This window comes from Giraffa tippelskirchi, chromosome 8, assembly GCF_054371585.1.
Source record: "Giraffa tippelskirchi isolate mGirTip1 chromosome 8, T2T-mGirTip1v1.2.pri, whole genome shotgun sequence".
NCBI classification, from domain to species: Eukaryota; Metazoa; Chordata; class Mammalia; order Artiodactyla; family Giraffidae; genus Giraffa; species Giraffa tippelskirchi.
In genome coordinates this window covers 134546898-134560699 of record NC_137282.1, presented here as the reverse complement: position 1 = coordinate 134560699, position 13802 = coordinate 134546898, and the positions used below count along the sequence as shown (strand labels likewise).

Sequence of the window (13802 nt, the reverse complement as noted above, 5' to 3'; positions counted from 1 at the left end):
GTGCTTGGTAGCAAACACTGCAAACGCCCACAGCATTGGGAAGGGGAGGTTTGCAGGGAATCTCCTGGTTTCCTTTTCCTCTGGGATGATATCCCTCCAAGGTGGGGTCCCTCTTTGACTGAGCTGCTCTGGACTGAGATGGGTGGATAATGCAAATAAAATGCTTCCTACACTTTTCTGTATGGTCCTACTTTTTTGTTGTAATTCAGAGCTATTTTTTGACTGTTTGTAGTTGTTTATTGTTTTGTTGAGGAGACAAGTTTTGGGACCTCCTAGTTTGCCATCTTGCTGATGTTAGTCCCTACAATGAAATTCTTGTTTTATTTTACTTTAAAAAGCAGAATAAATCAGAATGTGTGGTAGTGAGAATAAAGTGTAGGTCTGAACTGAAGGGGATAGTTTTATCTGTAATTAAAGTCTTACTAATTAGGCTACTGGCACAAACAACACATATACACACAATCATATTCAACTTGGAACTGCAGGATATGCTTTGTAGCATATTTATCTTCTTTTTGCTTAAGATATTTATTAACCTTTTCCTTTTTAATGTTAATTTGTATTCCTTTAAATGCGCAATTATGATGAACCATAAAAGGAGAAGTAAACCAGTTTGGGATTTAAATGTTTTCCCTAGTTTGTTCATTGCCCATGCACAGACTTTTTAAATTCCTATTTTAAAAGTACACACTTATGAGTTAATATCCTACCAGTGCCCAGTGCAGCAGGTAGAATCTGTGTCTGCTTATCCAGGTAGATTGAGCTTCCAATAACAGGTCATAATTTGGAGCTGAATAAATAAAAAAGAGTCTCAAAAATGGGAAACTAACGTGATACTCAATTCTAGAAAAAAAGGCCTAAGAACTACAATTGGTCCTTAAAAAAAAATAAAAATACATATACTACATATATGTGGAAGTGTTAGCCACCAATTGTGTCCCACTCTTTGTGTCCCCATGGACTGTAGCCTGCCAGGCTCTTGTCTGTGGAATTCTCCAGGCAAGAATACTGGAGGGGGTTGCCGTTCCCTTCTGCAGGGGATCTTCCTGACTGAGGGATTGAACCCGGGGTCTCCTGCATTGCTGGCAGATTCTTTACCATCTGAGCCACCAGGGAAGCCACATATATACACACACCCATGTATATGTATACATATATTCTTTGCTGGTACTTTGAGAGATACTAAAATATCTGAACTTTCAATACATTTACATGGAACCAAACAATAGTTGAGAACAGAGCTCTATTAAATCAGAAATGAAGCTTAAGTGGTATATAGCAAGTCAGAGCTGGTTTGAGGAGAGGGAGTCTGTGTTATTAATTAATTTATACTTTTCAGTAGTTGGGGAGGTCCTGGCTTTTTCTGGTCAAGGTCTGGGTTTTACTGAGAGTGTCTGTAAATCGTTCTATCTAACAATAGAGAGTGAGTGGGATGCAGAGTGTTTCATGAGAACGTGGCCTCTGGAAGGCCCTCACACCAAGCAATGTTTAAATTTAGTTTCAGCATTTGCAGCACAAATAGAGAGAAATTCACAGTTGACACAAAGATGAGTTGTCTCCATCCATCTTCCTTTCAAGTTGCTTACTCTGGAAGGGATGCCAAATTTGGGACGTTCCCATAATTGCCCTACACAGACAGACAACATACATCCTTTATACATCAAAAGGAAAAAAGCAGTGACTCAGGGTGGAGGACCCTAGGGGATTGGTTTGCTGAAATTGCTCTTTACTAATTACACATGCTTGTTTGTTCCTTCTTTATTTTAGAATTAGAATAAGAAGAACTTATTCCAGAAATCCGGGTCAGCTCTAAACTTTGGTTTTCTTATTACACTTGAGGGCCTCTGTTATTCAGTAAGCCTGTCATCTTTTAGTTGTTTACAAACAGTATTGATCAACTCACCTATGAAGGTGACAAGAGACCTTTTCAACACCAGAGTGAACCATTTTATATCACCCACCCTGGAAAGATTAAATTTGGTAATTTCTCAGGTGGGCTCAGCCAAAACTTGATCTTCTCTTGAGCCAAGATTACTTTTTCAAGCAAGGCTCACCTCAACCATTTATGTTGAAGAGGAATCCAGCTTTACTTCCAGGTCTGTTTATCTCCATGTAAACCATCCCTGGGCTTTAAATATTATGTTATGTTAAAGGTTGTCACAGTGGTTGTAAAACGTGAAATATCAAGGGTAAGAAGCAGAAAGTATTACTTTGGTGTGAGCCTCTCGAAGGCGGCCGTGGTGGAAGGGGCTATTTCAGGGCCCGAGGCTCCCCTGCCTGTGGTTGTGGGAAGACACCCTATCCGTTCCTGCAGGTTATTTGTGGCTCTCCAAGGAGCTCATTTTCCACTGTTCTCCCGTGCACGGTCTTAGGAGCTCGAGTTGGAATTTTCTAGCCTTTGTTCGCACGTGTGCTTCAGTCCAAAAGTGCCCTATGACGCAGAAAGTCCGGTGGTAAGATGGAGTTCACAGAGTGAGCCCCAAAGAAGGGCTCTATCGGATCTGCCCGTTTTCTCATCCTTGATACGCTGATCCAGAGTGAACTGTGTAACAGCCCACTAATGAAATTTCAACCAGGGCTCCCAAGCCTGACAACCATAGTAAATCCTGTGTAAGCAGGAGATTTGGAGGGAAGGTTTTGAAGCTAATTGAATTTTATGATTAAGAGAAAGTTATTCGGAAAACCATTTTTGTTTCACCTCATGTTGGTAGAAGTCTTTCTCAAAAACTTGGGCTTTATCTTTCTTTTTTTTTTCTGTATAATTAAAAATAATCATTTTTTAGAATTAAACTCTTCCACACATTCCTAACATTATCTTAATCATAAAAGCTTATTCTGTATTTCCTGTAAGATGGCTGTTGAAGGTAAATTTATTGGACTGAAAGTTTATATACTCCAGTACAGCCTCAGAATTATTAGCTTAAAAGAATAAAAAATTCATGATGTTATGAGGATTTGTCTTTTTCCCATTTTTCTGAAAATAAATTATAGAAAAATTCCATCTAATTGAGGGTTACGAATTCTCTGAAGGTGGCTGGTCCAAGTTTAACTAATGAAAACTATGGTGGTGAAAAGAGGAATTTTATTCCTAAATCCTGTATTTCAGTTCTACTTCACTCTGTGTCTCACTGTGAGAGGCCTTGTATGGCCCGATTCTTCCAATTCTGAGATGCAGAATATATCTCTTGGGATGAAATGTTACTTTCTTTATGGAGTAATTACATTATTATGCCGTGTTACTTTCTTTACTGGAGTGTGTTACATTATTACAATTAGTATTTATTTTCCCATTTTTCTTTTATGGGTGTATTTTTATCCCATCATGAATATCTATCTCTCCCTATATATATATATATATATGCATAATAAAATTATGTAAGATTCAAGTTTTCTGTAATACCTATAATGTACAGAACTCCTTAGAGAGTGCCGTATGGGGCAGAGGGGCCTCTATTACTATCTGTTCCCATAGCTTTTTACTGAGACTATAAATTAGGGCTGGGAAGGATATAATGAGTCAGTAATTTATAGACTATTAAGATACTTAGTTAGAAGTGATTCTTGAGCATGTCCAATAGAGAACACATGTTTCTAAAGGACAAACAGATTCAACGCAACATGTCTTTGGCCTAACCAAGCCCAATCAATTAACAAAATGCGATGTCTTATTTTACATTTCTCCCACTCCCCCGAAATAGAATCACTAACCACTTGTTAACCACACTGACTTTTTAACAGAGCGGTTGGGAATGCTTGGCCACCAGTAATGTTCAGATGAAGCACCCTACTAGATTGTAGCCAGCAAAGTCCCAAAACAGGAAGAAAGTGCTGCTTGCTCTTTTGCCTCCTTTCCTGGTTTGACTTGATGTGATAATTCACTGCAGATTTCTTTTTCTTTGACAGAGTGCCTACCGCAGGAATGGGATGGCTTTTCTGGCCTGCTGATGTGACTGTGACTGCGACAACAGGAAAGGCAATGTTATATTAAGGTGATTTCTGTTCCCCTCCTTGGGCAAAATAAAATACAAGTTTACCTTCTCCACAGCCTTGGGAGTGGGTTGGTTTGTTGTGACTATCAACTGACTGACTCCAGCCCTTCTCCAGCCCCCTCAACGCTTAGTCTTGTTTACTGGATGGGCCATTTAGCCAATTAATGGCAGGATGTTCAGGGTGGTGTGTAGGTGGACAAGAATGCAATTTTGCAATTTGAATTTGGAATAGAGCTGCTCTCAGCTCACATAACTTAAAAGCAGTGTCTTTTTTTTTCTCAGTGTTTAGTCTGTGTTTTATTTGATGCATTTTGTAATCCAGGTTTGGGACAAAGGAAACAGAATTAAAAGGACGGTCACATTTCCCCTTGCACTGTCCCACCAACTCTACTTTCTCACATTTGGTGACTAGATCTTCATGTATTTTACAGACACATGTCCACCTTATGAACTCACACTAATCAAAGACCTAATAGGCCCGATGAACTGTCGATTCCTATCTTTTCTTCCCTTCACCCCATGTATTGTACGTGTGTCATTCTTACGGCGTCTTCCCAACTTTCCAAGTATCTGCCTGTGGTGTGTTTTTTCTCTCAGGGAGCTCTTCCCGTCTTAATTTCTCTCCTTCCCCTGTCCCTCGGATCCCCAGGCCCACCCTTCACACACACCATACCCATTTAGAAGCCAAGCAGTTAGAATCAATGGAAGGGGAACTGAGTGATTGGCTTTCTCACTCCAAAGTGCTAGCACCTACACTGAATGTGGGCTGGGCACTTCCCTGCTCTAGCAGCTGAGTTATCCTTCTGACATCTATACTTTCTCCAACAAATGAGGAACTGTCACTCTTGGAAACAAACTCGGATATAGCAGCAATATACAGATCTTGATTCAACTTGAATTGCAAACAAGGAAGTGATCTCTTTCATACTTGATGAGTTTTGCGTAATTTTACTTTTATTGTGGTTTCTACACACACTGAGACAGCCTTTGTCAAGAATTAATAAAAAAAGAAATGAGAAGCGTGAAGGATTTTCCTGCTGTGGCCAGATCACAGCAAGGCTCAGCTAATGGGATTGTGCCACAATATTCACATTTGTGAACTATCATTTACCTGTTCTGTGTTAGTCCTTCTGGAAAAAATCTTCATGTCAAGAACAACAACAACAAAAAAACGCAGATATATAATATCAAAAAATTGCCAAAGGGTTTTGATGTTCCATCTGTGATTGGTGAAATGTATGATTAAACTTTTCTTTTTATCATCATTCTTATTTTTCTTGGCGTCCCTAATCACAGAAAATTATAAGCTTGCAGTAAACATCCTAACTTTTTTAAATGACAGCATTTATTGTATTTGGTTTCTATTCCAGGCTTATAGATGTATAAAATCTTCAGGAGCTGATTTTTCACATCAAAATTCCTCCTCTCCCACATTATACATTTTAAAGTATGCACAAGGCAGAAAATATAAGCTTTAAGTTTTTTCCCCTTCATTTTATTCTACCTGATCTCCTTATAGTCCCAGAGAAGGAAGACTCAACGTACATTTCTCTCAGAAATATGACAGGTCTATGTTTTTGTTGGTCTGCCGTATGTTTGTCTATCTTGAACAGTCTGACAGGTAATTATTTATAAAATCTGGTTTTGCCCAGTAAGTCCATATAATAACCTTTCACTTTTCATCATAAGCCAGTGAGCTGAATTTAGAATAAAACAAGGTCATTTATGTCTGTCCTGAACCAGCCTAGATGTCCCTGTAATTGCTCAATATTAATATTTGTAATTCTTTTTTTTCTTGTCTACACTTAGGTTCTTTTTCTGACTCTTTCCACAACGCTAAATTTGAAGTGAAATAAAATTTCCTTAAGCAGTGAGTATAGGGGGAAAAAAGATTTATAAAAGGAAAGTTTCAGAAATTGTGACTTAAATTGTTCTTTCCAGATTAACATATTATGTGGAATCATAAAATGTCAGAGTAGAAGATGATCTTAAAGATCATTGAGTACATCCATTCATTTTACAGATGGAAAATGATGGCCTGGAGAGGGAAACTGACTTTCCCAAGGTCACTCAGCAGTGGCTATGACAGACAAGAGACCAGACTCATTGTCCCTAATTCTCAGTTTAGTCTTATACTTTGCCATTCTGGATTTGCCCTAGATGTTACTAAGACATGTCAGGGTTTTATGGCATGTTTATCTTAGACAATAACCTAAACCTATTTTGTGAAAGTGAAAGTGTTAGTCACTTAGCCGTGTCTGACTCTGCAACCCCATAAACTGTAGCCCACCAGGCTCCTCTGTCCATGGAATTTCCCAGGCAAGTATACTGGAGTGGGTTGCCATTCATTCTCCAGGGGATCTTCCTAACTCAGGGATTGAACCTGTGATCGCCTGTCTTTTGCATCGCGGGCAGATTCTGAGTCATCGGGGAAGCCCCAAAAAACTTATTTTTTAAATGATTCTAATTATGGACATATTCTAAAGCACAAGTGTTAGATTAAAATCTTCAGATGGGCTGTGATATTAATTAACTAATGTGTTATATGTCAGTTGTACATCAATTTTTAAAAAGAAGTCAGGCACATGAAAAGAGGCTGAGCATCACTAATTATTGAAGAAATACAAATCAGAACTACAATGAGGTATCACCTCAGACTGGTCAGAATGGCCAACATCAAAATGTCTACAAACAATAAATGCTGGAGAGTATGTGGAGAAAAGAGAACCCTCGTACACTGTTGGTGGCAATGTAAATTAGTGCAGCCACTAGGGAGAACACTGGCGGTTCCTTAAAAAACTAAAAATAGAGCTACCGTGTGACCCATCAATCCGACTCTGGGGCCTAGATCTGGAGAAAACCGTACTTCAAAAGGTACATGCACCCTAGTATTCATTGCAGCACTGTTTACAATAACCAGGACGTTCAAGCAATCTAAATGTCCATCAACAGATGAATGAATGAAGAAGATGTGGTGCGTATATACAATGGAGTATTACTCAGCCATAAAAAAGAACAAAATGATGCCATTCGCAGCAACATTGGATGGACCCGGAGATTATCACGTGTGCTGCACTTAGTCTCTCAGTTGTGTCCTGCCAAGCTGCTCTGTCCATGAGGATTCTCCCAGAAGGAATACTGAAGTGGGTTGCCATGCCCTTCTCCAGGGGATCTTCCCAACCCAGGGATCAAACCCAGAACTCTCACATTGCAGGAGGATACTAAGTGAAATCACTTAGTAGACAAATATCATATATCATTTATATGTAGAATTAAAAAATCATACAGTCAGTTCAGTTCAGTTCAGTCACTCAGTCGTGTCCGACTCTTTGCAGCCCCATGAATCGCAGCATGCCAGGCCTCCCTGTCCATCACCAACTCCCAGAGTTTACCCAAACTCATGTCCATCGAGTCGGTGATGCCATCCAACCATCTCACCCTCTGTCGTCCCCTTCTCCTCCTGTCCCCAGTCCTTCCCAGCATCAGGGTCTTTTCCAGTGAGTCAACTCTTCACGTGAGGTGGCCAAAGTATTGGAGTTTCAGCTTCAACATCAGTCCTTCCAATGAACACCCAGGACTGATCTCCTTTAGGATGGACTGGTTGGATCTCCTTGCAGTCCAAGGGACGCTCAAGAGTCTTCTCCAACACCACAGTTCAAAAGCATCAATTCTTCAGCGCTCAGCTTTCTTCACTGTCCAACTCTCACATCCATACGTGACTATTGGAAGAACCATAGCCTTGACTAGACGGACCTTTGTTGGCAAAGTAATGTCTCTGCTTTTTAATATGCCATCTAGGTTGGTCATAACTTTCTTTCCAAGGAGTAAGCGTCTTTTAATTTCATGGCTGTAATCACCATCTGCAGTGATTTTGGAGCCCCCAAAAATAAAGTCTGACACTGTTTCCACTGTTTCCCCATCTATTTCCCATGAAGTGATGGGACCAGATGCCATGATCTTAGTTTTCTGAATGTTGAGTTTTAAGCCAACTTTTCCACTCTCCTCTTTCACTTTCATGAAGAGGCTTTTTAGTTCCTCTTCACTTTCTGCCATAAGGGTGGTGTCATCTGCATATCTGAGGTTATTGATATTTCTCCCAGCAATCTTGATTCCAGCTTGTGCTTCTTCCAGCCCAGCGTTTCTCATGAATGTATTTGCAAAACAGAAACAGCCTCTCAGAAAACAAACTTATGGTTACCAAAAGGGAAAGATGGTGGGTAGTGGATAAATTAAGAGGTTGGGATTAACATATACATACTACAGTATACAAAATAATATAATCAGCAAGAACCTGCTGTATAGCACAGGAAACTCTACTCAGTACTCTCCAATGACCTATGTGTGAAAAGAATCTGACAAAGAATAGATATATATATAATTAATTAACTTTGCTATACACCTTAAATTAACATAATATTGTAAATTAACTATACTCCAACATAAAATGAAAAATTAAAGCTAAACAAAATAAAAAGTCAGGCTCAATTGTAAATCAAATGGGAATATACAAAATAGTTTCTATTTTTGTAGCCCTGTGTTTAGGAGATGGAATTTGAAAATAAATAAATCAGGTAAGTAAATAAATAACTTCTCTTATGGGAAATTGATGCTGCCTTATAGACATGAGGATAAAAGAAATAGAAATATTTCTCCCTTCGACCCCTTAGAAAACTAGGAATAAAACTACCATATAACCCAGCAATCTTATTACTAGGCATATACCCCAAGGAAACCAAAATTGAAAAAGACATATGTACCCCAGTGTTCACTGTAGCACTATTTACAATAGCTAGTACTTGGAAGCAACCTAGATGTCCATCAACAGATGAATGAATAAAGAAACTGTGGTACATATACACAATGGACTATTACTCAGCCATGAAAAGAAATGTATTTGAGTCAGTTCTAATGAGGTGGATGAACCTAGAGCCTGTTATACAAAGTGAAGTTAGTCAGAAAGAGAAAAACATATTGCGTAGTAACGCATATATATGGAATCTAGAAAGACCTACCAATGAACCTATTTGCAGGGCAGCAATTAGGGACTTCCCTGGTGGCTCAGAGGGTAAGGAGTCTGCCTGCAGTGTGGGAGACCTGGGTTCGATCCCTGGGTTGGGAAGATCCCCTGGAGAAGAAAATGGCAACCCACTCCAGTATTCTTGCCTGGAAAATCCCATGGACAGAGGAGCCTGGCAGGCTATAAGTCCATGGGGTCACAAAAAGTCGGACACAACTGAGTGACTTCACTTCACTTCAATGGGATGCAAACATAGAGAACAGACTTACGGACCTGGGGGAGGGTGCAGGGAGGTAGGACAGGGTGGGACAAATGGAGAGAGTGACATGCAAACATATACACTACTGTATGTAACATAGCTAGCCAATGTGAATTTGCTATATAATTCAGGGAACTCAAACCAGGGCTCTATAACAACCTGGAAGAGTGGGATTGGGTGGCAGGTGGAAGGGAGGTTCACAAGGGAGGAGACACATGTATACCTATGGCTGATTCAAGTTGATGTATGGCAGAAACCAACACAATGTTGTGGAGCAGTTATCCCACAATTAAAAATAAATTAAAAAAAAAAAAAGTATTTCTCCCTTCACCTGAATTTGGAAATGCAACTTTCTAAACATGCCATTTTGAGGATATGTCATTAACCTTCTGTCTGCATGTATTGCAATAGTTGAGATTCAAAAATAATGTTCCAGTTTTAGAGGCAAGAGTTGTTATTTAAAAATCATCAGAAGCATAACTATTTTTAATGGTGTATATAATTTCTGTATTTGGGACAAATTCCTCATTTATTACTCTATATTCTTTGTTCCTATAAAATAATAAACAATCCACTTTTAATGCTTTTACCATGTAGAAGACAGATAAACATAACTAGTAATTCTTGGTCTGAGAGTAAGCAAGTTTACTTGTCTAGAAATTATAAAATTTAATTTTATGAAAAAAAATTTATATAGTTCCCAAATCAGGCATTTCTTTCCAGTTCATATAACCCCTTATGTAAAACTGAGTCACTACAGAGAAAATATTCCCCCATCTGCCCTCCTGGAATTTAGATAGAACCTTCCCAAGTTGCATTTAAAATTCTGCCATCAACCATGTATACATCTTATAAAATATTTTACAGTTTCCTGTATGCTCTGGCTGAACATTTCATAGTACATAAACACTTCTGCAAATAATATAAGGGCACCAAGTTGAATATGTCATAGCAGTAGTGGCCACATTAAGCTGATTCTTCGTCAATTTATTTTCTTATTTTTATCTTCTTGTTTGAAAGACAAGATGAAACTTTCTGTGCTCTTATTGTATAGTTGGTGGGGGTTGGGGAACAAGGGCAGACCAGGGGACTCGAGCAGTTTTAGTGGGGTCGTGTTCATTAAAGGAAAGGCTTTCTGCAGAGGGCGTCAAGCCAAGCTTAAACAACAAATCTCTGCCTGCAGGAATTGGATGTAAATGTGATGGTTAAATAAGGGCCAGATGGCTTTAAAAGCTCAAATATTAAAAAGTCATATCTCTTAAAGTAAGTTTCTACTGTCATGACTAGGATAGTGATACCATAGCACTTACGAAAAAAAAAAAGACTTACATTTTTTTTCTGAAAGAAAATATCAAATATTCAAGCTGTCGTAAGTCATGAGAATTTTGGCAATTGAAGCATATTTTAAAACAATCAATTCCTACAAAGTCATGAGAAACCCAGATACAATATTTCATTGTAGGAAACCACTGTAACTCTGTATAGGGTATTATATTCATGTGCTCTTTTCTGCTCATCACCACCCAATCTTCACTATTCCTTTTTTTTTTTTTTCCAAAGAGTATAAAACTAGAAAAAGATATAGGAAAAAATCAAGAAACAAGATGTTTACTTATGTAACCGTTTAAGAGTTTACTTGCTATCAAAATGATTTATTGTATCAGCATTTTAATAATGTTTCACATAATAATCATAGGACACCATGTGCCGCCCTGTATCCTAAGCACTTTATGTGATTATCAAATCCTCACAACCCCACTATGAGAGATGCATTGTCATTCTCTGTGTTGCCCATAGATGGTAGGCAGCAAATTTAAGAACAGAAGGTTCAAACTTCCCTGGTGGTCCCGTTGTTAAGAGCCTGCCTGCCAATGCAGGAGACACAGATTTGAACCCTGGTCCGGGGAGATTCCACATGCTAAGCCCATGTGTCACAACTACTGAGCCCAGGCTCTGCAACATGAGAAGCCCACACACACAACTAGAGAAGGCCCACGCGCAGCAACAAAGACCCAGCGCAACCAAAAATAAATAATTTAAAAAAAAAAGAAAGGATGGTTCAGTGCCTTATGCAGAAGTGCCCAAGATGGAGCCAGCATTAATACCCAGCACTTTGACGCCAAAGCTCATGCTCTAAACCAGAGTTATACCACATGTATGGTACTAAAGATTTCTGATAACAGAACTGCTGCCCTGAACCTAGAAGTATTTCTCAGCACCAAAAAACTTGATTACAAGAAAATTTTATTTTAACCTAACATTCCTATCCTGAGGCCAAGTATTATGTATATAATAGAATATCATATAATGTATAACAGACTATAATTATATAGAATGATGCCAAGTCCTCTGTAATGTCTTGAACCTTAAGATAAAAACATGGGATCAATGCACGTACTAAGAATCCCTGTACAAATTATGAGAAAAACTTCCCGAAGATCCATGTGTGCAAAGCCTCTCCTTTGTGGAACAAGATTTCTCTAGAAGGCTCTCATTACACAGGCTGCTATTTTATGCTTTCATACAAGCTATTTCATGTTATAAAACAATTCCCATCTTGTTTACATGTGTTTGCAGTGGCCGATACAGAAGTACAGGCAGCAACCCTTGTAACTTTATACAAATGCCCCTTTTAGGTATTTGCCTGTTAATTGTGATACAGTCTTTTGTTTCTCCCAGCCCAGGATGTGTAATTGTGTGCTTAGGATAGTGGTGGACAGAGATAAGGAAGGAAGTGGAAAAAAAGTTGCTGAACACAATTTGCATTAGAAATGATGGTTTTCCTCTCTCATTAGCATCTTCTTTAATTCAGCCCTAGGTCTGTTCTGCCTCAGAACAAGTCACTTTCAAATTTATATTTGTTAAGATGTCAACCAGCAGTGCAGCGGCCTGTGGTACTACCGTAGGTTTCTTTTCCGAATGATGTTGATTTACTTCTTCCAACCACTTTCCTTGTGAGAAGTTAGTTCACCTGCCAGTACATTGGCCTCTTCCCATCACTCCTTCCAGACTGTATGTGCCAATCCGTTGAGCAGTCCTTAAGCAGCGCTGACTCCTACAGGTTGGCTGGCCACACTTCCATAGGTTTGGCCCGGGAAGAGACAGTGAGCCCAGATGGTGCTGGAAGTTGGGACTTACATGGCAGCCTAAGCAAGATCAGCATGGTGTCAGTTTTCTACAGTCCTGGGACTTCCCTGGTGGTCCCGTGGTTAAGACTCCATGCTCCCAATGCAGGGGGCTCAGGTTCGATCCCTGGTCGGGGAACTAGATCCCATGTGCCACAGCTAAGACCTGGCACAGCGAAAAAAACAAACAAGACTTTCCATAGTCCTAATCCCCCAGGAAGATACCAAATCTAGGGGCCAGATGAGAGAAAACAAGAATGGTGGGTCACCAAGTCATGGAATGCCAACGCTAATTAAACCACCAAGCAATTTTTCAGCTTTTATCCATACCCAGAAGGAGGTCGAGATGGAAAATCTCATGTGTCTCCAGAACCAGGGAGGCAGATGATTCCTTGTGGCAGCCCCTCCCAAGACTGGCTATCTTGTCATGTCCCTGGGACCATCGCCGAGTGAGGTAGAACCTTGCCAAGTGGCCCATGTGGAAACATGAAAGGTCTTAGGGTGCCTTCCCCTGAAATATGCAGAGTCATGTGTCTGCGAACCGTATAAAGTCCGTCTGCCTCTTGCTGGGTTTCCCAGGTGGCCTCTTTCCCAGCTCTTTCCCATAGAGCTTCCTACCTGCCTCAGGGCACAGTGCCTTCTGCATCTTCTGAGCTTTTTATGCTCCTGTTGGTCTCTATAGTTTCTGGTTTCTGTCCCTAATCGTCCCTCCATATGTTTTGTAGCCTGTCCCAGATTAAGAATTTCTTGAGGGCAAGTCTTAAATCTATATATACCTCTTTGTAATCACCACATGCACATATTAGGTACTCAATAAACATTTATTGGTTGGTTGACAGAAAAGAAAATAGGCATTTAAACAGTATATTTTTTTCTTTTTTTTGGTTAAGTCTATGTTTAATCTTTTATGGATACTTGTTTGCCTTTGGCTTCAAATCTCAAGAACTATAGGTGATCCCAGCCTTTTTCGTAATGACAGTAATGCAGTATCTCAAGAGAAATCACTTCAAAGCAGGCCATGAGTCAGGTTTCTTGTGGCTTTTAGGATCTGACTACAGACTTCCCAAGTGGCTCAGTGGTAAAGAATCTGCCTGCCAACGCAGAACACAGAGGAGATGTGGGTTCAATCCCTGAGTCGGAAAGATCCCCTGGAGAAGGAAATGGCAACCCACTCCAGTATTCTTGCCTGGGAAAATCCTGGTGGGCTACGTATGGTCCATGAGGTTGCAAAGAATTGCACACGACTGATCGACTGAGCACACACTCTGACTGCAGTCTGATCTGAAAGGGTTAATGACCTCAGAGAGGGAGGGAACCTTAGTCACACTAACATACTACTAAAGACCTCAGAACCTTCGTGTCCTGCTTGAGTCTAGACTTACAGACTTACTTGCCATTTTTGTTTGTAGCAC

General features: G+C 39.8%; 1 protein-coding gene across 34 annotated transcripts in view; it reads left to right on the top strand.

Moving 5' to 3' along the window:
• SUPT3H (SPT3 homolog, SAGA and STAGA complex component) overlaps positions 1–13802 on the top strand; it is a 408871-nt gene that overhangs the window by 376741 nt on the left and 18328 nt on the right. For 22 of the 34 annotated variants that reach the window (XM_081519034.1, XM_081519020.1, XM_081519033.1 and 19 more), the window contains one exon: positions 3904–4044. In XM_081519034.1, coding sequence (XP_081375160.1) covers positions 3904–3945 — 42 coding nt within the window. In that variant the 3' untranslated portion in view covers positions 3946–4044. Of the gene's footprint in view, positions 1–3903; positions 4045–7459; positions 7894–13802 lie in introns of those variants that run through there. The other 12 variants (XM_081519022.1, XM_081519017.1, XM_081519018.1 and 9 more) reach the window with 2 other exon arrangements.